Source organism: Melanerpes formicivorus, unplaced genomic scaffold, assembly GCF_026170545.1.
Source record: "Melanerpes formicivorus ecotype bairdi unplaced genomic scaffold, bMelFor1.0.p_v2 SCAF_33, whole genome shotgun sequence".
Classification (NCBI taxonomy): Eukaryota; Metazoa; Chordata; class Aves; order Piciformes; family Picidae; genus Melanerpes; species Melanerpes formicivorus.
This window is the reverse complement of record NW_027142385.1, coordinates 59,465-84,254: the sequence shown is the minus strand read 5'-3', so window position 1 is coordinate 84,254 and position 24,790 is coordinate 59,465. Positions and strand designations below refer to the sequence as shown.

General features: G+C 50.5%; 1 protein-coding gene across 1 annotated transcript; it reads left to right on the top strand.

Moving 5' to 3' along the window:
* On the top strand, nt 1–24,054 carry TNFSF15 (TNF superfamily member 15). Its single transcript, XM_068155629.1, has 4 exons — nt 1–448; nt 11,559–11,610; nt 12,250–12,297; nt 22,914–24,054. The coding sequence occupies exons 1-4, from the start codon at nt 236–238 to the stop codon at nt 23,339–23,341; spliced, it is 741 nt and encodes a 246-aa protein (XP_068011730.1). The 5' UTR covers nt 1–235; the 3' UTR covers nt 23,342–24,054.
* Nucleotides 24,055–24,790: the final 736 nt, after the last annotated feature.

The window sequence follows — 24,790 nt, the reverse complement described above, 5'->3', positions numbered from 1 at the left end:
GCAGAGAGAGGCATGCAGCAGGCACCTCGGGGAGCCCGGGGAGCAGCCGTGCTCCCTTTCCCGAGCTAGGTTTCTATTGTAGGCGGTGCATTCCTTGGGAGGGAGGGTGTGTGTGTGTCGGTGCCTTCCCACACTCGGGCCAGCTCTTATTTAATGGGGGTCTCCATGCAGGGCAGACACCAGAAGAGATTGTGCTGTTCCCACTGCCCATCCAGGAGCAGCAGCGGTAGCTCACATGGCAGGCGCCGGCACGGTCGGCTCGGCCGAGGTAACTGCGGAGGAGGCAGCTCCCGCCATCAGCCAAACATCCAGGATGCACTTCAGGGAGGATCTGAGGAGGATCCGGTGCGCGGTGCTGCTCTGCCTGCTCTCTGTGCTGGTCCTCATGCTGCCCACTGCCTACCTGCTGGCTGGAAACCTGCGAGCTCCCAGCTCCTGCCTTGACCAGGTAAGAGATGAGTGATTTCTGTCCTGCCACGCTGCGAGGGGGAGCACAGCGCATCCCGCGTCTCCAGCGCTGGGTTTGATTGGCTCTTTCTTTCTTACCGTCTGACTTTCTCGTGTTTAAGGGAACACAAACCACTCACTGTTAGATTCCCTTCTTCTTTCGGCAGAACAAATCTGCCTGTGATAACTCTTAGTATTGTTTGGTCTTTTAAACCAACGGTTTCTCTCCCTCTTGACTTCATGTCATTAATGTCACAGCTAAAGGCACAACTTTAAAACTTTTCTGGACATGCTGCAGGAAATGCATTAAAAATAAACACCCTCTTTCTGGTTGATGGAAACCAGTGTGTCTGCACTGATTTCAGCCACAGTTTGGCACTGTCTCTCGTTTTCCTCCCTTCCTTCAGTTTATCTCTGAGACGTCCCCTTCCAGTCTCCTATTTCAGCAGAGATCTGCTGACCAGGCTGATGTTGGCAGTGGGTCAGTGTTCATTATCCCTCACTAGGCAGACAGCTACAGCTCTTGGATATTATTTGTGAAAACTCCTGCAAAGGTGTGATTTGAGCCACTTAAGGACTGCCTGACCCTAGCTTTTGCCTCCCATCAAAATTTTACTGCCCATCAGAACTTTCTCTGTATCCAAGGATCTTTTCATCTCTTCTCCTCTGACAAAGAGCTAAACTCACTTTGTTCCCAGCAATACAAAGTGGTTTGTGTGGCTGCTTCTACTGCTCTTCTGTCACCTCAATCCTTCTCATGCCAGCCTGCAGACAAGTGCTTTCTTCCATGGCAGTCTATGAATTCAGTAGGACTGCTCCATGCTGGGTCTTCATTTCATGCAGGTCTTATGATATAAGGCTTGAATTGTACCATCAGGTCTGAAATTAGGTCTTAGGATTTAAGCTTCAGGTCTGAAATTAGGTCTTAATATTTAAGACTTGAATTGTACCTTCAGGGCTGCAATTAGGTCTTGGGATTTAAGGTTTGAATTTCAGCTTCAGGTCTGAAATTATGTCTTGGGATTTAAGGCTTGAATTGTGCCTTCAGGGCTGAAATGAGGTCTTAGGATTTGAGCTCTGAATTTCAGTTCCAGGTCTGGAATCCCCCAGCTAATTACCCTGTGTGTTGTCCTCTCAGTTAGGAGCTGCAGAATAAAGCAATGGGGCCTCAAAGGCAGATTCCTAACCCTGCACACGTTTAGCCTATGGATGTTAAAGCTGCATGTGACAGCAGTCCCCAGGGCTGTGCTTGCAAGCTCCCAGCTGCACAGACTTCCTAGCCCTTGGTTGACCTCCAGCCTGCACAGCAAGTGTCTTACGCCCAAGTGATGCTGGCTGGCTTCTGGGTGCAGCATCTTCTGCTTTTTCTGGTGATCAGATTTCTGTGCACAGCTAAAAGGAGCTGCAGCAGCCCTGCTTCACTACCTCAGCCTGATAAATCTGCCAGCTTCTTGCACATCTGAGAGCATGCTGCTGCACTGACCCTGTTGCTGCTGTTTAGACCAGCTGGAGTGGGTGTACCTTGGGGTGAAGAGGCTCTGTGGACAGTTTCAGCTGCATTGCTCTTTGTTTGTGTCCTGTGAAGTGGTACAGAGCAGAGCAGTTTAATTCTTGAAATGATCTTAGGAGTGGGATAATGCTAAAATCTTGGCCTGACTGAGTGGATTCATGTGTTCCTGGCTTTGGACTCTGTTGGCAGAGTGAGCAGAGAAAGGTATTTTGTTGAGTGGGTTTGGCTTCTTGAGAGGAAAAGCACAACACAAGCCAGCAGAATTGCTCTAGCCTGGCTTCCACCAGAGTGCATGACCATGCACATGCATGGAATTAATTATTAGCTTGTAGTACTCCCACAATGATGTAACAAGAAGAGCAGATGACTTAGAGCCTCTGCAAGTCCCAGTGAGGAAGAGAAAAATCATTGGGGTTGGCTGCCTGCCTGCTGCCTTTGTGCCAAGCCCAGTGGGTGGAGTGCCCAGCTACAGTTCAGCTGGATCCTGCACCTTCTGAACTTCTCATTCGCCCTGCCAGTGACTTTATGGCCAATATTGTCCAGGAGCAGAGCGTGGATAGGCAGAGCTCTCTGCTTGTGTACCTTTCAGTTAACCTCCCAATGAGCCCTGTCGTAGCCTGAGCCCGGGTGTTGAGTGCTGTGGCTTGGCATGGCTGTAGGCTGCTTCCATCCATGGAAACATATCTGGGCAAAAAGGTCTCTTGGGAAATATGTCATCTTGCATTTCTTTCTGCTTCTGAAGTGTTAGAACTGGATTCCTAAAGGATGCCTTCCTCATGTGCCCCGTTGATTACCCTAGGACTAGGTTGGGACAAGACACATGTGCCAGAGGTCTCTGTGGTTTTGGGGTGCAGATGTCCTGGGCATACTGGGAGCAAGCTGGCAGACCAGTGTTTGCACCAGATGCATATTCACTTGCTGATCCTTGGAACAGGGAGCCCACAGAAGGAGTCCTCTCCTTGTCCCTGGACCAGAGTTCAACCCATGCATGTCACATTATCAACTTCTCCTGCACTGGGGCCAATCCTGGGAGGAGGCAGGGACTCAACAGCTGAGCAATTGAGAAGCACATGTAGTAAATTCCTGAGTCTGGCCTTCCTGGAGCAAGGAGGAGGAGAAAGGTAGCTTGGGAAAGTTTGTGCAAGAGGGGTGTGCCTCTTTGATTCGCCCGTGGGGTGAGGCAGTTTATTCAGCTCTGCTTCTGTGTGGGTGCAGACGGTGTCACACTCTGCCTCCAAAGGGCTACAAACTCACTTTTTCCCCTGGACACATCCCTTTCAGGACAAAGCAGCGCAAGTTATGCCATTACAGCAGCACCTATGAGCCACCAGTTCTCTTTCCCTCATGGTACAATGTGTCTTGCATGGGTAATTCAGGTCTGATGATGGTTTCCCTGGATACCTTCCAGGCTCACTACATTGCTTCCCTTTTGGAAACAGAAAACGCTTTCTTTTATGCTTCAAGACAGAGTGAGCTGAGGAAATGGGGTTCTTTAAACAATAAACCAGGAAGTCTGTAAAAGGGTCTAGTAGTAGCTTTCCAGAGGAGGCTTAGTGTACTGGAACACCTGTCTTATGGAGAAGGGCTCAGAGACTTGGCACTTTTTAGCCTGGAGAAGAGATGACTGAAGGGAGATCTCTTCAGTGCTTATAAATCCTGAAAGGCTGGGTGTCAGGAGGATGGGGTCAGGCTTTTTGCCATGGTGCCCAGTGACAGGAAGAGGTAATGGGCACAAACTGGAACATGGGAAGTTCCAGCTAATCACGATGAGGAATTTCTTTACTTTGAGGATGGCAGAGCACTGACACAGGTTGCCCAGAGAGGTGGTGGAGTCATTCAAAGCCCCCCTTGATGCTGTCTTGTGCAACCTGCTCTGGGTAAAGCTGTGCTGGCAGCAAGGTAGGACTCAGTGATCTCCAGAGGTCCCTTCCAACTCCCTTCATTCTGTGGTGGGCTAGGATTGCTGTGCATCCTTCCCAAAGAGGAAGCCAAGTTTCAATCTGAGTGTGTAAATCTACCAAGGGAACAGCAGAGCAGCCAGGAGGGCATCTCTGGCTACCTTAGCAACCTGCTCAGCCAGCCCAGTGCAGCAGACCATCAAGCCTTGGGGACTGCAGATGTTGGTGCTTGGGCTTATATTTGTGATATCCTTGGCATGGCAGGATGACAGGCATCCTAAAGGGAAATTCCACAACCTGTGCAAAGGCTTGCACATGAACCTGTGCTGTCAGCCTAGCAATGGGGAAGGGAGCTACTGTAGTACAGGACAGACTTCAAAGTCCCAGCAGCTCCACCTGGATCCTGTCAAAAAATGATGAAGCCAGATAGCTAGCAACAAAGCTTGGGAAAGGACTGCCAGAACATTCAGAGCCAGAAGCCATAATAGCCTGCCCAAATGGGAGAGAGAACCTGAAATTGCTTCCTGATCTGTGAGGAAAGAAATGCCTGAGGAGGAGCAAGGAGCATTGCACCTGGGTCCATGTGTGTGGGATTCCCTCTCCAAAAGTCAGCAGCAGTAAAACTCCTGCCTGGCCACTGCTGCGTGATGCACATGGTCCTCGTGGGCAAAGGAGCCAGTGAGCACATGCCCTGGGTACCTGCTTGTGCTGGGCACTATAGCCCAGATGAAGCACTCCCACTGAGGCCAGTTTTCATTGGCACAGGACAAGCCTCTCCCAAGAATGCCCAGCTCAGGCCATGCAGCATCTCTTGAAGCTGAAAAAAACTGACCAATAGGACTGCTCAGTTTGGAAGAGACCTTTGAGTTCATCCAGTCCAACTGCTTGCTGAGAGCTCACCATCCCACCCCTGCTGCTAAGCCACTACCACTAAACAGCATCCCTCAGCACCACATCCATGCAACCACACAACATTTAGATACCTCCTGGGATGGTGACTCCACCACCACCCTGGGCAGCCTCTTCCAATGCCTGAGAACCCTTTCTCTGGAAACATTTTTCCCCCAGGACTTCAAAGTTCTGCCCTGTAAGCACAGAATCATAGACCTATGGAAATGCTGAGGCTGGAAGAAATATTTGAGCTCATCAAGTCCAACCATTCCCCTAGGGCTCACAATCCCTCCCCTAGGGCTCACAATCTCACCCCTGCTGCTAAGCTACTACCCCTAAGTCAGGTCCCTAAACACCACACCCAAGCATCTTTTAAATCCCTCCAGGGATGGTGGCTCCAACACCTCCCTGGGCAGCCTGTTCCAATGCTTGAGAACCCTTTCTGTGATGATTTTTTTCCTGCTATCCAACCTGAACCTCCCTTGGTAGATCTTGAGGCCATTTCCTCTTGTCCTGTCACTTGTTCCTTGGGCGAAGGTACCAATCCCCACCTGTCAGGAAGTTGTAGAGGGCAATGAGGTTTGCCCTCAGCCTCCTCTTCTCCAGACTAAATAACTCCAGTTCCCTCAGCTGCTCCTCATAAGAGTTGTGTTCAAGGTCCCTCACCAGCTCTGTTGCCCTTCTCTGGACCTGCTCCATGTCCTCAATGTCCTTCTTGGAGTGAGGGGCACAAAACTGAGCCCAGTATTTGAGATGTGGCCTCACCAGTGCTGAGCAGCTCTGTTGCCCTTCTCTGGACCTGCTCCACGTCCTCAATGTCCTTCTTGGAGTGAGGGGCACAAAACTGAGCCCAGTATTTGAGATGTGGCCTCACCAGTGCTGAGCAGCTCTGTTGCCCTTCTCCGGACCTGCTCCACCTCCTCAATGTCCTTCTTGGAGTGAGGGGCACAAAACTGAGCCCAGTATTTGAGATGTGGCCTCACCAGTGCTGAGCAGCTCTGTTGCCCTTCTCCAGACCTGCTCCACCTCCTCAATGTCCTTCTTGGAGTGAGGGGCACAAAACTGAGCCCAGTATTTGAGAACTCTTCTCACCAGTGCTGAGCAGCTCTGTTGCCCTTCTCCAGACCTGCTCCACCTCCTCAATGTCCTTCTTGGAGTGAGGGGCACAAAACTGAGCCCAGTATTTGAGAACTCTTCTCACCAGTGCTGAGCAGAGGGGGGACAATCACATCCCTAGGTATGACCTGCAGAGCCCCTGCCTGTAAAGTAGCATCTTGTGCTAAAAATGGAGTGGATGGAGGCACTGGGGATATATTGCTAAGGGATCTGTCTGCCTGCTGGGACAGGCTGTTGGATACCCCCAGGCTCTTCCTGGAGGTGTGAGAGGCAAAGTGTGTGAAAAGAGGATGTTCAAACCTTCTGTTTGGCTTCAGCCAAGTGTGGTTGGAAATGCAGTGGGGCTTTTGGACATTTGAGGTATCAAAATGATTCGGAAGTGTTTTGCACACCACAGTCCTGATGGAAATCACCTGGCTGGCTTGGAGGGGTAGTTGGCTGCAAATCAGCTGCAAGGTGGGGTTTTCAGCAGCACTCAGTGTGGCTTACAGGCTCTCCCCAGTAACCCAAGGGAAAATTGAAGCCATGCTGTGAACTTTTCACAATCACAGCTAAGCAAGACAAGAAAAGAGAGAAAGCCTCTAATTGTGTAAATGACCTTTCTGGGGTCTCATGCTGCTTAGCTCTCCTTCATCTACACCATCAAGGTACATCTGTGCCTGTTTAGGATGAATATTAATGATACCTGGCCATTAGGTAGCATTGATAAGGGCTAGAATATATTTTCTGTGGGAGATTTAGGTTTGGATCCTTATCAAGCACCACAGTTATGGAGGAAAGATCTCCTACCTTTGGCAACGAATAGAATCCTTTCAGACCTTGCAGCACCCAGCTCTACCTACCTCATCACACTGTCCTTTAGCATCCATGGACACAGGACGTGGCACCTGCAGCTTCACAGAATCAGACTGGTTTGGGTCAGAAGTGACCTTTAAAGGTCATTAGTCCAACTGCCCTGAAGTCAGCAGGGACATCTACAACTACAGCAGGTTGCTCAGGGCCCCAGACAACCTCACCTGCAACCTCTGCTCACTCTGAGCAGCCTGGGACAAGGTCTCACCACGCTCAGTGTCAAACATTTCTTCCTTCTCTCCAGTCTGAATCTCCCTCTTTTAGCTTGAACCAATGACCCCTTGTCCTGTCACAACAGGCCCTGCACAAAAGTCTGTCTCCAGCTTTCTGATTAGCCCTTTAAGCACTGAAAGGCCACCAGAAGATCTCCCTGGAGCCTTCTCTTCCCCCCAGCTCTCTCAGCCTGGCCTCACAGCAGAGGGCTTCCAGCCCTTGCATCATTGCTGTGGTCCTCTGGTCCCACTCCCAAAGATTCAGCAGGTCCAGGGGAAGGTCACAGTAATGAGATTCCATCTGGCCTTCTTTGGAAACAAGTAAACTGAGGCTTCACAAGGAGCTTCTTCCCACTTTTTAGTCAAAATCTATCTTTAATGAGGGAGAATTCTCCCCACATTGCCATTCACCTCTGTTTGTATTGCGACATCCAAGTTTATACGAAGTGCTTCAGCAGAAGTTGGTCTTTAGAGATGTAAACAGCCCCCCTGCAGTTCCACGGGTTTCCTCAGCTCCTGGAGGTTTGGGATAGATTTGCAGCTGCTTGCAGCACTTAGCACTGTTGGAAAATCTGCCCCTTGATAAATATGTAGGTGGTGGGACATAAACAGTGGTGCAAATGAATTTGCACCTGGCCCAAAGCAAAAGGGAAGTGTTAGAGGGAAACCCTCCACACAAACCTTGTGCTTCCCACCATGGGAAGGGCAAAGTCAGCCTGCCTGGGACTCTGTGGCACATCAAAAGTGCGGTCAGGTACTCTGCAGCAAGCATGTGGGACCTTGGAGAAAGGCAATAATCATAATGAAAGAAAGGCCCAGGCACCACCCTGCCAGCACAGCACCATTTCTCTCTGTGTGATGGGTGAATGCCCCTCCTGGAAGCAGGGTGGGGTGGGGGAAGGCTGGAGGTGAGGAGGAAGTTCTTCCCCATGAGAGTGGTGAAGCCCTGGAATGGGTTGTCCAGGGAGGTGGTTGGGGCCCTGTCCCTGGAGGTGTTTAAGGCCAGGCTGGATGAGGCTCTGGCCAGGCTGATCTAGTGTGGGGTGTCCCTGCCCATGGCAGGGGGGTGGAACTAGATGATCCTTGTGGTCCCTTCCAACCCTGACTGATACTATGATATAAGGGCTTGTGAGAGCAATGGCCTCCCTGCAGGGGCTTTTCCCCCTGGGAAACTAAACTAGTCTGTCCCACTCCCCCTCCCTGCCCAGCAAGGCTATGCAAAGGAGGACTCTGCAGCCATTAGGTCTCTTGGCCCCTGCCTTTTGCCTGGAGGAGGACTGCTGCTGGCTCCCTGCTTCTCTGCCTCGTGGTCCTCCCTGCTGTACCTGCTCCTTACCCTTGTGAACCCTACCTGTTGGTGTTCCATGTATGTGTGTATATATATACACACACTGTTTAAAGGAAACTCTTTACCTCTCTCCTTCCAAGCCAACTCCAAATTGTTTCTTGCTGGATTTGCTCCTTCCATTTCTTTTTCCTCTCTATTGGAAAGAGGAGTGGGGGGAGCAGGGAAGAGATTCTCAGCCTGGCCCCCATCTGAGCTCTTAAGTCCCAGTTAAGGCTCAAACCACCACAGTGTGGGACCTTGGAGAAAGTCAATAATCATGATGAAAGGCCCAGGCATCACCCTGCCAGCACAGCCCCATTTCTCTCTGTCAGCCACACACTGAGCTTTCACACCACCATCTCTTCCAGATGATATTTCCTGCAGGGCAGCAGGCACCTCTGGCTGGGCTGTCTGTGTGTGCATGTGGGGAAGGGAGTTAAAAAAGAGAGAGATTTTTTTTTCCCCTTCGGTTTTCATTCTATTTTTCCCTCCCCCCACTGAACTGGAGTAACTGCTTTAGAAACCATGGTTGTCTGCAGCAGCACACAACATTTGCTGCCAGTGAAACCTTGAAGCATCCTTGGGATTACTGGAGTCTCCCAACCCAGGCAGCCTGAATCCTCTCCCACAAACACTCTCTTTACAACCACAGAATCAGTGAGATTGGAAATGACCTCTAGGATCAAGTCCAACTGTCAACCCAGCACCACCATGGCCATTAAATTACATCCCAAAGTGCCACACATTTTTTTAGCATCTCCAGGGATGGTGACTCTACCACGTCCCTGGGCAGCCTGTTCCAGTGCCTGATCACTCTTTCAGGAATGACATTGTGCCTCATGTCTAACCTAAACCTCCCCTGGTGCAGCTTGAGGCTGTCTCCTCTTGCTGTCACTTGTTGCCTGGGTAAAGAGGCTGACTCCCCACCTCACTCCAGCCTCCTTTCAGGAAGTTGTAGAGGGCAATGAGGCCTCCCCTCACCCTCCTTTTCTCCAGACTAGACTAGACTAGACTAGAATAGAATAAACCAGGTTGGAAGAGACCTTCAAGATCATCGTGTCCAACCTATCATCCAACACCACCTAATCAACTAACCCATGGCACCAAGCACCCTGTCAAGTCTCCTCCTGAACACCTCCAGTGATTGTGACTCCACCACCCCCCTGGGCAGCCCATTCCAATGGGCAATCACTCTCTCTGTGTAAAACTTCCTCCTGACCTCCAGCCTGAACCTCCCCTGGCACAGCCTGAGACTGTGTCCTCTTGTTCTGGTGCTGGCTGCCTGGGAGAAGAGACCAACCTCCGCCTGTTTACAACCCCCCTTCAGGTAGTTGTAGAGAGCAATAAGGTCAGCCCTGAGTCTCCTCTTCTCCAGGCTAAGAAGCCCCAGCTCCCTCAGCCTCTCCAGTTCCCCAGGTGCTCCTCTCCAGACTCTTCACCAGCTTTGTTGCCATTCTCTGATCTACTTCAGCACCTCCTTGCAGTGAGGGGCCCAAAGCTGAACCCAGTATTCAAAGTGTGGCCTCATCAGTGACAAGTACAGGGACATGCCCCCTTGGACAGCAGAAGATTTCTATTTGCTACTGTTCCTGCAGTAATTGAAGCTGTCTGAGTCAACCACCAGCAGATAGGTTCAACAGCCATGTGTCAATAGTGTGCCAGCCTGCTTCTTAAGCCATGTGCATCAAGTCCTTAGCTGCCAGAGCTGACCAGGGGCAGTTTATTCAGTGCCTTTAGTGTGGCAGACCATAAAACACAGTCTCAAGCTGTGCCAGGGGAAGTTTAGGCTTGAGGTAAGGAGAAAGTTCTTCACAGAAAGAGTTATTGGCCATTGGAATGTGCTGCCCAGGGAGGTGGTGGAGTCCCCATCACTGGAGGTGTTCAGAAAAGGATTGGATGTGGCACTTGGAGCCATGGTTGAGTTGTCCTGAGGTGTGAGGTATTAGGTAATAGGTTGACTGGATGATCTCTGAGGTTTTTTTCACCCTGGTTGATTCTATGACAACACAGGACCAGCCCAGTGTGTTCCTGAGCAGTGCTGTGTGATAGAGACATGACAGGGGCTCCTGGCAGCCCTGACAGTCAAGCCTGAGCTGCCTGCTTAACGCAGACTGTCTGCTACACCCTTGGCATAGACCTGTGATGAGCTGTGCCCTGAGGGAAGTGTAAGGAATGCTCTTCACCCCCCAGGGAGGCCAGATCCAGAGTCAGCATCCAGCAGCATCCTCCAGCGAGGAGCTGTGCTGTTGTGTGTGCTGCCATAAGAGGACAGGCACCTGGCAAGAAGCCACCAGCCATGCCCAGGTGTGATTCAGAAGGACCAGCCCTGGTAGGCAGGTAACAGGCAGATAGCAGCTTCCCTTTGCACTGCTCAACCTAAATGTCACAACCACCTGGCACGGCCCAGGGCCATGCCCTGCTGCCATGCAGATGAGGTTGGCACAAGGATGTGTTATGAGTGTGCTGGGGGCTGGCTCTAGCAGGAGATGTAAGAAGCAAAGAAACACAACTCACTCTGCCCTCCCTTGGTCAGGGAGCTGCAGAGCTCACCTCTGAGCATCTCCTTGGTGTCTTCCAAGGATGCTACCCAAGGAGGTGATCTAACATTCCAGACATTCCTGAGCAACTGTCTGACATACCAGAGATGCAGAAAGAAAAGCAAGTGTAGGTAATGCAGCTTGCTTAGCCTCTTCAGTGGCTTTGTGCAGGAACCTTTGACCCTGCAGAGGCTCAGACCTGCTGAGGCTTCAGACAGGGAAGAGTCACTCACATCTCTCTCTTTGCTCCATGTGCTCTGCACAGATGGAAGGACAGGAGAGTCACTAAAGAGCAGAGATGCTCCAGCAATGCTGGCTGGAGGAACCATCCCAAAGGAGGGTTAGCAATGGTCAATTCCTTGCCCATGGCAGAGAGGTTGGAACTAGATGATCTCTGAGGTCCTTTCCAACCCAAACATTTATATGAGCCTGTAATTCACGCTGGCAAATTGCAGTCATCTACTTAAGCCCAGGGCTTACCCAGCCTCTGAACCAGACTGGAGTCTGACACAACCACCACCAGCAGCAGGTCTTGTCAACAGCAGCCTTTAAGATCCACAGGCAGTTTCAAACAGCAGAAAACTCCTGCAGAGAAGCAAAGCCTTGTCAGGGCTTGTCCTTTCACACAAGAGCTCGAAGCTGAACTCGATGATATCACTGTAGATCTGACAGCCATCACTGTAGAGATCATATCCATGGAGTTGTGTTCTCTGTGGTTACTGTGCAGCCTGGAGCCCTGAGCTAACTGCTGGTGACTCTCTCCTGCAGGTCACAGAGGAGAGGGGCTCTCGCTTTCTGAAGCAACGAGCAGTAGCTACTGGTAAGTGTGCCAGCCTCGGCCCCGTGCCCAGCCCCTCTGCACGCCCAGCTGCTGCAATCACAGCTGCAGCACGCTGCTGGCTGATCCTCACCCTCCCCTCCTCTTTCACCACCCAACTCACTCCTCAGCCAGACAAGCCAGGGCAGACAGAGGCAAAGCTGGGTGATGAGATGCAGGGAGATAAGCCTGGTCATAGCTCAAGTGTGAGCATTTCCAGTCCCAGGGTGTGCAAGCTCCCTCCTTCTAGTGCAGGCACAGACCTCCCCACAAGCTCTCTGAGATGGGTACAACTCCTTGGCCAGCAGAAAGCAGGGATTCAGGAGCCCAGGGACATCACACCCCCACCCATGCACACCACACCTGCTCTCCATTCATCCTCCAGCAATCTCAGGCAGGGCTGCAGTACTCCCTCTCACCATCCCAGTGATTCTGAGCATTGGCAGAGAGGTTTTATGGCCTCAGTGGTGTCAACAACCAACCACATCAAATAAATCCTGACTCAGGCCTGTGCAGGAACGGAAGAGAGCTGCACACACCACCTCTGGGCATCACTTACCACTCACATCTCATTGACTTAAGTAGCAGCAAACATTCTTACACACCTTTTTTCTTTCTCCTTTTTGTTTTGTCTCTCCTCAGTTACAGATACACTTGCCAGTGCAGAAAAGCCAAGAGCACACCTGACAGGTAATGCTTGTTCAAAACTCGAGCCTTTCTGGTGGGTATTGCAGCAGATGCAGCTGATTCAGCTGGGTCTGATAGGATCTTTGTGGGTGATGTGGGGCTGATAGGATCAGGGGTTACAGGAAATGTGGGGGATATAATCCTCAGCTGTGCCCTGCTGACCAGGACTGGTTTCCTGCAGCCTGATTTTGCAAACAAGGTCCCACAAAGAATAGACTAGACTAGACTAGACTAGATTAGATTAGATTAGATTAGAATAGAATTAACCAGGTCAGAAAAGAACTTTGAGATCACCAAGTCCAACTTATCACCCAACACAATCTGATCAACTAAACCATGGCACCAAGTGCCTCAGCCAGGCTCTTCCTAAACACCTCCAGGGATGGTGATTCCACCACCTCCCTGGGCAGCACATTCCCATGGCCAATCTCTCTTGCCGGGGAGAATTTCTTCCTAACATCCAGCCTAAACCTCCCCTGGCACAGCTTGAGACTGTGTCCTCTTGTTCTGGTGCTGCTTGCCTGGGAGAAGAGACCAACCCCCACCTGGCTACAACCTCCCTTCAGGGAGTTGGAGAGAGCAAGAAGGTCTCCCCTGAGCCTCCTCTTCTCCAGGCTAAGCAACCCCAGCTCCCTCAGCCTCTCCTCACAGGGCTGTGCTCCAGACCCCTCCCCAGCTTTCTTGCCCTTCTCTGGACACCTTCAAGTCTCTCAATGTCCTTCTGTAACTGAGGAGCCCAGAACTGGACACAGGACTCAAGGTGTGGCCTAAGCAGTGCTGAGCACAGGGCACAAGGACTTCCCTGCTCCTGCTGGCCACACTATTCCTGCTGCAGGCCAGGATGCCATTGGCCTTCTTGGCCACCTGGGCACACTGCTGACTCATGTTCAGTGTAACCACTACCCCCAGGTCCCTCTCTGCCTGGCTGCTCTCAGCCACTCTGACCCCAGCCTGTAGCACTGACTGGGGTTGCTGAGGCCAATGTGCAGAACCTGGCACTTGGATGTGTTCAATCTCATGCCCTCAGACTCTGCCCATCTGTCCAGCCTGGCAAGGTCTCTCTGCAGAGCTCTCCTACCCTCTAGCAGAAACTTTTCTTCTTCTTGCCACTTTTCCAAGCAGCTCATTTCATTGGATGAGCAGCTCTTGTAACTGAACTTAAATCAGTGCCTGATAGGGCAGTGATCTGCTGGATCCCCTTGAAAAGACAGTGGGAAGACCCCAAGTGAGCTCCCACAAGCAGTGAATGGGGGCAGAGGGGAAACTAAATAATCAGCCCAAAAAGGCCAGTTTTAGGGCTCTGATTTTTCTTTAGGGTCAGACCTGGAGCATACACACACCATCAAATAGCTTCTTGTTTCAAGGAGATCATCTCTGAGCCACACTGAGGGAAGAGTGAAGCCAGCTGAAGCCCTGCAAGCCCTTAGCTGGTGTGAGGAAGGTGCTCTTGCAAAGTACTGTCACAGGGTGTGCTGCCAGCATTTGCAAGGCCACCATCTCCCCACCTTAGCCTTGATGGTGTAGCTGCCATCACACTGAGGATGTTGTCTTGAGCCCTCCATCATCATTGCCATCCCCAGCCACCTTGAAATTATGTTTCCAAAGAAAAGAAAAGGGTCCATGGCTGGCTCCACTGGGCTGGAGTGGAGGGTTGAAAGGCTCTCCAGCTGCCCTGACCTAAACACACCTCAGTGCAAAGGCTTCCTCAACACCCTGTGTTGTTCCCAGGGGAGCCCTTTAGTTACTTGAAGTGTGCAAGATGTGTTGTGAGCTTTTACACACATTCACCTACAGGGTTAAACCAATTTCAGGGCTGATTTCTTTCCCAGCATAGTTTGTTTTCTCTAATCCAGGAGCTCCTTCCTAATGCACATCCTTGGTCCCATCCCCTTTCTCACATGGGTTGCTAGAGCTCCAAAACTGATCTGTTCTTGTTCAAAATCACATCCTGGCTCCAGTGTGAGTTCACAAGAGCACTAGGATCATGTCTGCTAGTGTGAGTCTCCCTGTTTTCTTTGAGTCACCCCTTGGCAGAGGAACCCAGAGGTTCCCAGTGCAGCCAACACAAAGGAGCAGCTGAAACACAGCTCTGCTGGGGGGAACTTCCCTGCCTTCCACAAAAGTCCAGTGACCACAGAGAAGCACCCAACACTTTTCTTCCCATTTCCTCAAGCTCCCCATTTGCAAAACTTCCTTTGCTGTCTTTCCCAAGCAGTCTCCACCACAGAATTGTTTGGGTTGGAAGGGACCTTGAAAGTCATCTAGTTTCCCCCCTAGCCTTCCACCAGCCCAGGTTGCTCAGGGCCTCATCTAACCTGGCCTTGAACACCTCTAGGGAGGGGGCATCCACAGCCTCCCTGGGCAACCTGTGCCAGTGTCTCCCCACCCTCACTGGAAAGAACTTTATTCCTAATCTCCAGTCTAAATCCCTCCTCTCCAAGCTCAAACCCATTGCCCCCTCATCCTATCCCAACAAACCCTTGCAAAAAGTCTCTGCCTAGCTTTCTTGCAGGCCCCCTTCAGATACTGGAAGGTCTCTGTAAAGTCTTCCTGGAGCTTTCTCTTCTCCTGGCTGAACAGCCCCAAACAAGTCACTGTTTGCCTTAGCCAAGAGCCTGAAAAGGGAGAAGCTTTCCTTTCTTCTTGTCTGTGCAACGAGCTGCTGCACTCCATAGCCATCAGGGAACCTAATTTGCATGAACTTATCTTTGACCTTTTCTTTTCTATTTTGTTGGGTTGGTTTTTTTTTTTAAGCCCAAGCATACTTTTGATGTTCTGCCCTGCAGCCACGAGTTCCCAAGCCCTGGTGGAGCATTGCAGGCAGAAAGCATTTCCTGTTATTTTAAACCCACTGCATGATCATTCCTTGGCTGTCATCCTGGGCTTCTCTTCTCAGAAACCATGGCTCGTGGGTAGAAAGTGAAAAAGAGTGATTGTTCTTCAGACCTTTGTTACATTCCCCCTCCTCAGCCACCTTTTTCAAGGGGAAGGTGCTAGGCCACAAACTCTCCCTTGCAGGAACCTCTTGCCGACCTCTGTTCTGCCCCTGTACCCTGCACTGCTTAGGCTGCACCTCGAGTCCTGTGTCCAGTTCTGGGCCCCTCAGTTTAGGAAGGAGGTTGACTTGCTGGGAGGTGTCCAGAGAAGGGCAATGAGGTTGGTGAGGGGTTTGGAACACAGCCCTGTGAGGAGAGGCTGAGGGAGCTGGGATTGCTTAGCCTGGAGAAGAGAAGGCTCAGGGGAGACCTTCTTGCTCTCTCCAACTCCCTGAAGGGAGGTTGTAGCCAGGTGGGGGTTGGTCTCTTCTCCCAGGCAAGCAGCACCAGAACAAGAGGACACAGTCTCAAGCTGTGCCAGGGGAGGCTCAGGCTGGAGGTGAGGAGAAAGTTCTTCCCAGAGAGAGTTGTTAGCCCTTGGAATGTGCTGCCCAGGGAGGTGGTGGAGTCACCATCATTGGAGTTGTTCAGGAGGAGACTTGATAGGGTGCTTGGTGCCATGGGTTAGTTGATTAGGTGGTGTTGGTTTGGTTGATGGGTTGGACACGATGATCTTGAAGGTCTCTTCCAACCTGGTCTATTCTATTCTATTCTAGTCTAGTCTATTCTATTCTATTCTACTCTTTCCCTAGGTTTAGGCACACACATGTTCTGAAGGTGAGAGCAGGGGAGTGAGCGGAATGAGGAGTAGCGGCAGCACTGTCATGGGGAGGCACCAGTTGGTTAGAAGCAGCAGAATGACTTCAATTATGATGATGAGGATTTATCTTTTTTTCCATCTGCTCTTGGGCTTTTTAGCAGACACTGAGCATTTTGAACTTGTCCAAGCTGGCAGCAGGATCTCCTCTCCCAGGGTGACTGTAGTTAATGAAGAGTCATAGAATCAAAGAGTCATAGAATGATAAAGTCATAGAATCAAAGAATCATAGAGTCACAGAATCATAAATTCATAGAATCAAAGAATCATAAATTCATAGAATCAAAGAGTCATAGACTCACTGAATCATAGAATAATACATTCACAGAATCAAAGAGTCATAGAATCATAAATTCATAGGATCAAAGAATCACAGAATCATGGAATCCTGGAATGGTAGGGGTTGGAAGGAACCTCTGGAGATCACCTATTCCAATCCCTCTGCTAGCACAGGTACACCTAGATCAGGTTGCACAGCAACATAGCCAGGCAGGCTTTGAAAGCTCTGAGCAGCACAATCCCTGGGGAGACCTCACCAGGCCTTTTCTCCATCCACACTCCCTCCTGTGCACTGATGTAACCTTTGGTGCAGATTGTGCCAGGCCATGCCACTGCCTCCTCTCTGACTTATCTGCTGGCACTGTGGGGTCAAGATGCAGCCCAATGCCTATTCCCTCTTGTCACCAGCCTGTGGCACAGCAGCATGAATTATGTTGCAGAAGCCCTGTCAGGTCCCTGGCTCATGCTTATCATGCTGCAAAGGCAGCCAAGCATCCCACCAAACCTGGGTTGAAAGTGACCTTCTTCTTCCACTTGGTTGTTGCAATTAATGACCTTCTAAGGGCAGTTGTTTAGCTTCAAGGGCACAGCCTTGACCAACAGACACCCTGCAGCTCTGGGTCTTTGCCCTGTGTGCTGTCCAAGGGCTATTTCTACAGCAGGAGACTCTAATCTCAGTCTGAGATTAGACCAGGAGCCTGTCTTCAGAACTGAATATCAGGTTCTCAAATCAGTGAGGGCTAAGAATTGTAGAACACACCCCCCCTCAAAATTCAGCAATGTGTCACAAAATGCACCCCCAATCTGCCAAGCAACAGGGATTCTCCAGCAAGGCATTAAACCAAAAGGGATCTGGGGAGAGGAGAAGTAAATTTCACATGTAAAGGATGCCAAAAATTTATAGGGGATGGGAAAGCTGGGCCCCTCAGGTTAGGAAAGATGTTGAGCTGCTGGAAGGTGAACAGAGAAGGGCAGCAAAGTTGGGGAGGGGTCTGGAGCACAGCCCTGTGAGGAGAGGCTGAGGGAGCTGGGGTTGCTTAGCCTGGAGAAGAGGAGGCTCAGGGGAGACCTTCTTGCTCTCTCCAACTCCCTGAAGGGAGGTTGGAGCCAGCTGGGGGTTGGTCTCTTCTGCCAGGCAAGCAGCATCAGAACAAGAGGACACAGTCTCAAGCTGTGCCAGGGGAGGTTTAGGCTGGATGGTAGGAAGTTCTTCCCAGCAAGAGAAATTGGCCATTGGAATGTGCTGCCCAGGGAGGTGGTGGAGTCCCCATCCCTGGAGGTGTTTAGGAAGAGCCTGGCTGAGGCACTTGATGTCATGGTTTAGCTGATCAGATGGTGCTGGGTGATAGGTTGGACTTGATCTTTTGGTCTTTTCTAACCTGGTTAATTTCTCTTCTCTTCTCTTTTCTCTTCTCCTCTTCTCTTCTCTTCTCTTCTCTTCTCTTCTCTTCTCTTCTCTTCTCTTCTCTTCTCTTCTCTTCTCTTCTCTTCTCTTCTCTTCTCTTCTCTTCTCTTCTCTTCTCTTCTCTTCTCTTCTCTTCTCTTCTCTTCTCTTCTCTTCTCTTCTCTTCTCTTCTCTTCTCTTCTCTTCCCTTCCCTTCCCTTCCCTTCCCTTCCCTTCCCTTCCCTTCCCTTCCCTTCCCTTCCCTTCCCTTCCCTTCCCTTCCCTTCCCTTCCCTTCCCTTCCCTTCCCTTCCCTTCCCTTCCCTTCCCTTCCCTTCCCTTCCCTTCCCTTCCCTTCCCTTCCCTTCCCTTCCCTTCCCTTCCCTTCCCTTCCCTTCCCTTCCCTTCCCTTCCCTTCCCTTCCCTTCCCTTCCCTTCCCTTCCCTTCCCTTCCCTTCCCTTCCCTTCCCTTCCCTTCCCTTCCCTTCCCTTCCCTTCCCTTCCCTTCCCTTCCCTTCCCTTCCCTTCCCTTCCCTTCCCTTCCCTTCCCTTCCCTTCCCTTCCCTTCCCTTCCCTTCCCTTCCCTTCTCTTCCCTTCTCTTCCCTTCTCTTCCCTTCTCTCCTCTCCGAACCTCTCCTCTCCTCTCCTCAGGAATCTCTCATTAAAGGCAAGTTTCATTTACTTCAAGACTTAGCAGACTAGGTAGATTTGCAAGAACTGCAGCTCCAGAAATGTAATGAATGAAGGGCCCAAAGTCCACCTGCTGCTACAAAAGGAGCTCTGCTCTGGTTAAGAGCACTGGACATGCATTTTGCATCTTGACTGGCAGTGAAAACATGAGAAGAAAATAATTTGCTTGAACACTGAGAGCATCAATAGAGTGAACTTCAGCAGTCTTGCCCACCTCTCCTATGAGGACAGGCTGAAGGAATTGGAGCTGTTCAGCCTGGAGGAGAAACGTCTCTGGGGTGACCTTATTAGCTACATTTCAATGTGAGAAGGGGACTTAGAGGAAGGCTGGGGAGGGAGTGTTTGGAGAGGCTTGCAGTGATAGGATGAGGGCAATGGTTTGAGAGTGAAGCAGGAGAGATTTAGGTTGGACATCAGGAGGAAGTTATTTACTTTGGGAGAGGTGAGACACTGGAACAAGTTGCCCAGGGATGTGGTGGAGGCCCCATCTGAGGAAACATTCAAGATTAGACTTGATGTGCCCCTGGACAGCCTGATGTAGTTAGAGGTGTCCCTGCTGACTGCAGGGGGGTTGGACAAGATGGCCTTTGAGAGTTCCTTCCAACCCAATGTGAATCCTGAAAGGGAAATTCTGGCTGCAAAAGTTGAGAGTTGCCTAACTCTAGAAGTTTTGAAATCATGTACTTCATGTGAGATGCCTGGGAGTTATACAAATCACTGAAGGCTGAGGGACGCTGTGACTTTAAATGCGTCACTCCAGATGGAAGAGAATATTCTATATCCAGCTTCTCTTTACTTTTTTCTCCCCAAATCCCCAAGATGGAAAAGAGCCAGGAGCATTTCCTGGAAAACCTGAGGTTTATTTCCTCTCCTTCCCATCCCAGACAAGATTTTGCCTGCTCTCAGCTGCTCTCTGGGAGGTATTCCTCCAAGCTCTTGTAAACCTCAGAGTGATCTGTCTGCTCCTTCAGTTTTTGCTGGGACTGAGATGAATCCCTAGACAAGAGGTAGAAGAGGATGAAGGCAGACTATGAGTACTTTCACTTTCTTTTCTTCCACTCTCCTTTGGCCTCGTTGGCTCTAAGCCTCATAGTCCTTATAATGCTTGAATGATTTGGTCTGGCTTGCTGTCATAATCCCTCTGCTGTAGTTCTCACACAGGGAAGTGCTCTCCTCATGCACTTTGCCTGCTGGGGAAAGTTCAGACAGATTTGATGCACGAGCAGCTCTGACAGGCAGGCTGAAAAGGCAGGCAGTGTTTTGTTGTGCTGCTCAGAGGATACAGAAATGGCAACTCCTAACACCTTCCTGTCTCCTTATGGATGATCTGTTGCTAGAAAAGAGTGGGAAATTCTTGCCCCTGGGAGCTGAGCACATTGGCTTTTCTGAATCCCACTGCAACCAGGATAAACCTCATGGCTGTTGTTCTTAGATGCATGAAACAGTTTAGGTAGGAAGGGACCTTAAAGATCATCCAGTTCTATCCCCCTGCCATGGACAAGGACAGCTTCCACTAGCCCAGGTTGCTCAAGGACTCATCCAACTTGGCCTTGAACACCTCCAGGGAGGGGACAGCCATGACCTCCCTGGGCAACCTGTTCCAGTGTCTCCCCACCCTCACTGCAAAGAATTGCTTCCTAATCCGCAATCTAAATCCACCCTCCTCAAGCTTCAATCTGTTCCTCCTCATCCTATCACTACAAGCCCTTGCACAAAGTCCCTTCCAAGCTTCCCTTCCCAGACAATGTCAAAGCTTTCCTTTACCTGCATTTTAGCCTGGACAAGAGGAGGCTCAGGGGAGACCTTCTTGCTCTCTACAACTACCTGAAGGGAGGTTGTAGCCAGGTGGGGGTTGGTCTCTTCTCCCAGGCAAGCAGCACCAGAACAAGAGGACACAGTCTCAAGCTGTGCCAGGGGAAGTTTAGACTGGAGGTGAGGAGAAAGTTCTTCACAGCTAGAGTTGTTAGCCATTGGAATGTGCTGCCCAGGGAGGTGGTGGAGTCACCAAGAGGGGATTGGATGTGGCACTTGAAGCCTTGGTTTAGTCCTGAGGTGTTGAGTGATAGCTTGAATTTGGTGATCTCTGAGGTCTTTTCCAACCTTATTGATTCTATGATTCCATGATTTTGTTCACCTCCTGTCACCTCACACTCCTTCCCCAAATACTGAATCAAAATCCACTTCAACATTAACTCAGGTTCCTATAAAAGGTCTCACTGCCTGTCCTGGTCTCTCTCAGCATTTGACATTAACTTTCCAGGTTCATTTTAATACCTGGCATTGGAACAGGATGCCCAGGGAAGTGGTGGAGTCACCATCCCTGGTGCTGTTCAAAAAGAATGTGCAGACAGGGCACTTCAGGACAAGGTTTAATGGGCATGGTGGAGTTGGATTGATGATGTTAGAGGTCTTTCCCAACCAAAAGGATTCTATGATTCTATGAAAATCTTCATGGCTTTTATCTTCTTCCTCTTCACTGCCTCAGCTGCTGTTTTGCCACCACAGTTTTAGGTGGCAGTCACTAAAGGGCAGAGAAAACTCTTTTAAACTCTTTTTTACCACCACAGTTTTAGGTGGCAGTCAGTGAAGAGCAGAGAAAACTCTTTTTTACCACCACAGTTTTAGGTGGCAGTCAGTAAAGGGCAGAGAAAACCCTTTTTCTTCCCTGCAGGAAAGTGAGTAAGTGCTAGGGCTTGTTCTCCTGGCTGCTGGGTGAGAGAAAGCCAAGTGGTGGAAGAATGGTGAAGGGAACAGGGCAGCAGTTCCCTGGTTCTTCCCAAGACACCTGCAGCCTGGGTGGCATCTTTAGCTTGGAGGAGACTGCTGTTGGGGTCAACACCTGACCACAAGACTGGGAAAAAGTCTGAAGGGAAGCTGAGGCTAACCCCAAGCTTAGTGCTTTGTTCCAGCAAAGCATTTGGAAAAGGAGGAAAAAAGAGAGAGAGAGAGTGAGAATGAGAGAAAGAGAGAGGAAGAGAGAAGTGGACTTCTGTAGAGTGTGTTGCTTTGGAACTGGTCCTTTCAAAGCACAGTGGGGCTGTGCTGGTTTGGTGACACCAGGTGACACTAGGGCCAGGCTTTATTCAGTGGTGCCCAGTGACAGGATGAGAGGCAATGAGCACAAACTTGGACAGAGGCAGTTCCATCTAAACATGATGAGGAAGTTCTTTACTTTAAGGCTGGTAGAGCGCTGGCACAGGATGCTCAGAGAGGTGATGGAGTCTCTCCCATCTCTGGAGTCTCTCCCATCTCTGGAGTCCCTCCCATCTCTGGAGTCATTTAAAACATACCTGGACACATTCTAGGTGCAGCCTGATCTAGGTGAACCTGCTCTGGCAGAGGTGCTGGACTAGGTGACCTCCAGAAGTCCCTCCCAACCCCTACCATCCTGTGTAATTCTGCAGCATTGCAAACATTCAGGAAGAAAAGCTTGGCACAAGGACTAACAAACCCAAGCAGCTTGGCAGGAAGAGGTGTCCAAGTGTCTCAGTGCTTGGTGTTAGGTCATGCTGATTGCTGTGAAGCTTCTGTAAGCACAGGAGTCTGTCTATGGACCATAGCTCCAACTCACAGCTACTGAAGAAAAAGCTGCTTTAGCATGTCTTATCACTGTCCAAGCTCATCAGGCTCCACAGGCATGGTGCCCACCTGTGCTGTGAAACCAGCCCAGTGCTGGTTTCACTTAAGGTCAAGGTTTTTACCCTGTAAATATGTAAGAGAGCACCTCAGAGCTGCAGGGTAAAGCCATCTGTGCTGCTCCTCAGTGCCATGAGACGCAGCCTTTAGGAAGCACAGCCTCATTATCCAGGCTCTGGTCCACAACCAGGACACCCAGTCACAGCAGACCCCTTCAGGCATCCTGCTCTGGTTAAGGTTTTTCAAAACCATCCTTGGCTTTCACTCCTGATTGCCCATGTCTGCACACCCTCCAAAACTCTCACTGAGCAGTTGGCCCACAGCCAATTCCCCTCCATTTCCGAGCTGTAAAATCAGAACCTTTCTTCACAAGCGTTCTGATCACCCAGCTCAAATTGCTAACCCTTTGGAGCAGAGATCTCACACTGCCTTCAGCAGCATGTAGAATCATAGACTCATAGAATCAACCAGGTTGGAAAAGACCTCAAAGGTCATCAAGTCCAACCTGTCACCCAACACCTCCTGACTACTAAACCATGGCACCAGGTGCCACGTCCAATCCCCTCTTGAACACCTCCAGGGATGGGGACTCCACCACCTCCCTGGGCAGAACATTCCAAGGGCTAACAGCTCTTGCTGGGAAGAACTTTCTCCTCACCTCCAGCCTAAACTTCCCCTGGCATGGCTTGAGAAGCAATGGGTGAGGCATATTGGTGAGGCAGTGGGACAGGCTGCCCGGGGAAGCGGTGGAGCCACCATCCCTGCAGGTGTGTGGTCATGGCACTTTGGGACATGGCTTAATGGCCATGGTGGTGTTAGGTTGATAGCTGGATGCAATGATCTTAGAGGTCATTCCCAACCAAAGCCATTCTCTGGTTCTACATCCCTGGCTGTCTCAAACTAACCCACCCCTTCTCCTTCTCTCTTCCTCCCCCAGTGAAGAAACAAAACATCCTCAACACCGTGGGAAGCCACCTGCCCATCCTGCAGTGGGAAGACAAGCGAGGCTTGGCCTTTACCAAGAACAACCTGAGCTATTCCAGCAACTCACTGGTGATACCTGTGTCTGGGGACTACTATGTCTATGCTCAGGTCACTTTCCGAGGGCCCATTGAAAGTTACAGTGAGCCAAATTCTGTCACTGCCATCATCACCAAGGTCACTGACAGCTACCCTGAGCCCACCCAGCTGTTGACTGGCACCAAGACCCTCAGTGGAAATGGGAAGAGCTGGTTCCAGCCTATTTATCTGGGTGCTGTGGTCTCCTTAGAAGCAGGAGACAGGCTGATGGTCAACGTTACTGACATCAAGCTGGTGGATTACACTAAGGAGCACAAAACCTTCTTTGGGGCCTTTTTACTGTAGGTTGCTAGCAGCAGCTGGTGGGGGGAGGGGGCTTCCCTTCAGGGCCCTGGGGTGACCTTGTTGGTCCTTGGCTTCGTGGGCATGCATTGGGGTGCAACCTCTGGGCTGTTATATCCTTCTTCTGTACTGTCACACCCCTGCAGCTCCCTGCAGCCTTAAATTAAGGGGTAGGGAAAGCTAAAGCCACAGGCTGGATTGAAGCCAACCAAAACCAAACCAAACCAACCAAAAACAAACAAACAAAAAAACCCAAACCACAAACCAGACCCAACAAAAACAAACACAGAAAAAGGAAAGGCCAATTGGAGGGGGGAGGGGGGAAAAAACAAAGTGGTTTTGGAAGTAGCTGCTGAGCTCTTTGAAACATTGTAAGCTAGGGAGGAACAGTTCATTCCTCTGGGTAGGAATATTGATCTTGAATTTTGCAGCTAGGATACATCACTAATTCCACTTCCAATGTACAACTTCTTCACCCCACCCCCTCCCAAAAAAAAAGTGTTTTGAACTTCTTCCAGCACTTCCAGTTTAGTTTTGCATGACCCTCCTTCAGACACTCAGTTCTAAAAGGTAATTACTTTTCATCCTCTCCCTGTGAATAGATGTGCTCAGTACTTTGCACTAACACAAAGCTCAGATTGATCATTAGCTGCTTAATTAATCCCTTCCAACGTCCCTGTAAAGTAGATTAAAATTATGTTGTGTGTTTTGCAGAAGCTACTTGAAAGTTCTTTCTTCTTCCCACCCCACCCCCCCCCAGCCCCTGCCCAAGAAACTGCTTACAGTTCATTAAGCCAAGGAGCAGCCTCAAACCTTCACATAGAATTTCAAGGCAACACACACCCCCAACGGTTTCTGCCTCAGCACAAAAGTGGAATCTCCCTCCCAGCTCCTAAAGCCAGGCAGCAGAGCTGTCCACACTCTTTAAACCAGCCACAGAAATTCCAGGAGGAAACCTTGGCAACATTTTGCTTTCTAGTCTATGGAGTGCAGAGTGCCACCAAAGGCAGCGCTGTCTCGGTGCTCCCCCTTGCAACCACTGCCAAAGCTGCAGCAGCCCCCTCAGCACAAGGGACTCTCAGCCTTTCCCTGGGTGAAGGTTGGCAATCAGCAGGCTCCACACAAGGCCAAAAGGCCCAAAGAAACCATCACGGTGTGCCAGAGCCAGGTGTGGAGCTCAGGAACATTTCGCTTCCCAACTTGCACTTGCTTACTCTCAGAGACCTTGCTGTCTCTCAGGGCAATTCCCCAGCTTTCCTTCTCCTCCCACCATGAGTGCATCACTGGCCAGTCCTGTTCTCAGAGAGCTCAGACTTTACACTTTAACTGCCAAGGGGTCTCACACCTGAGCACCTACCGCCCATCTGTTCTGCAGCGACCAGCCTTCCCTTTCTGCAACTCCTCCTCTTTCCTGCCCCACCTCATTGGGTTGCCTCCATTTCCCACTTCTTG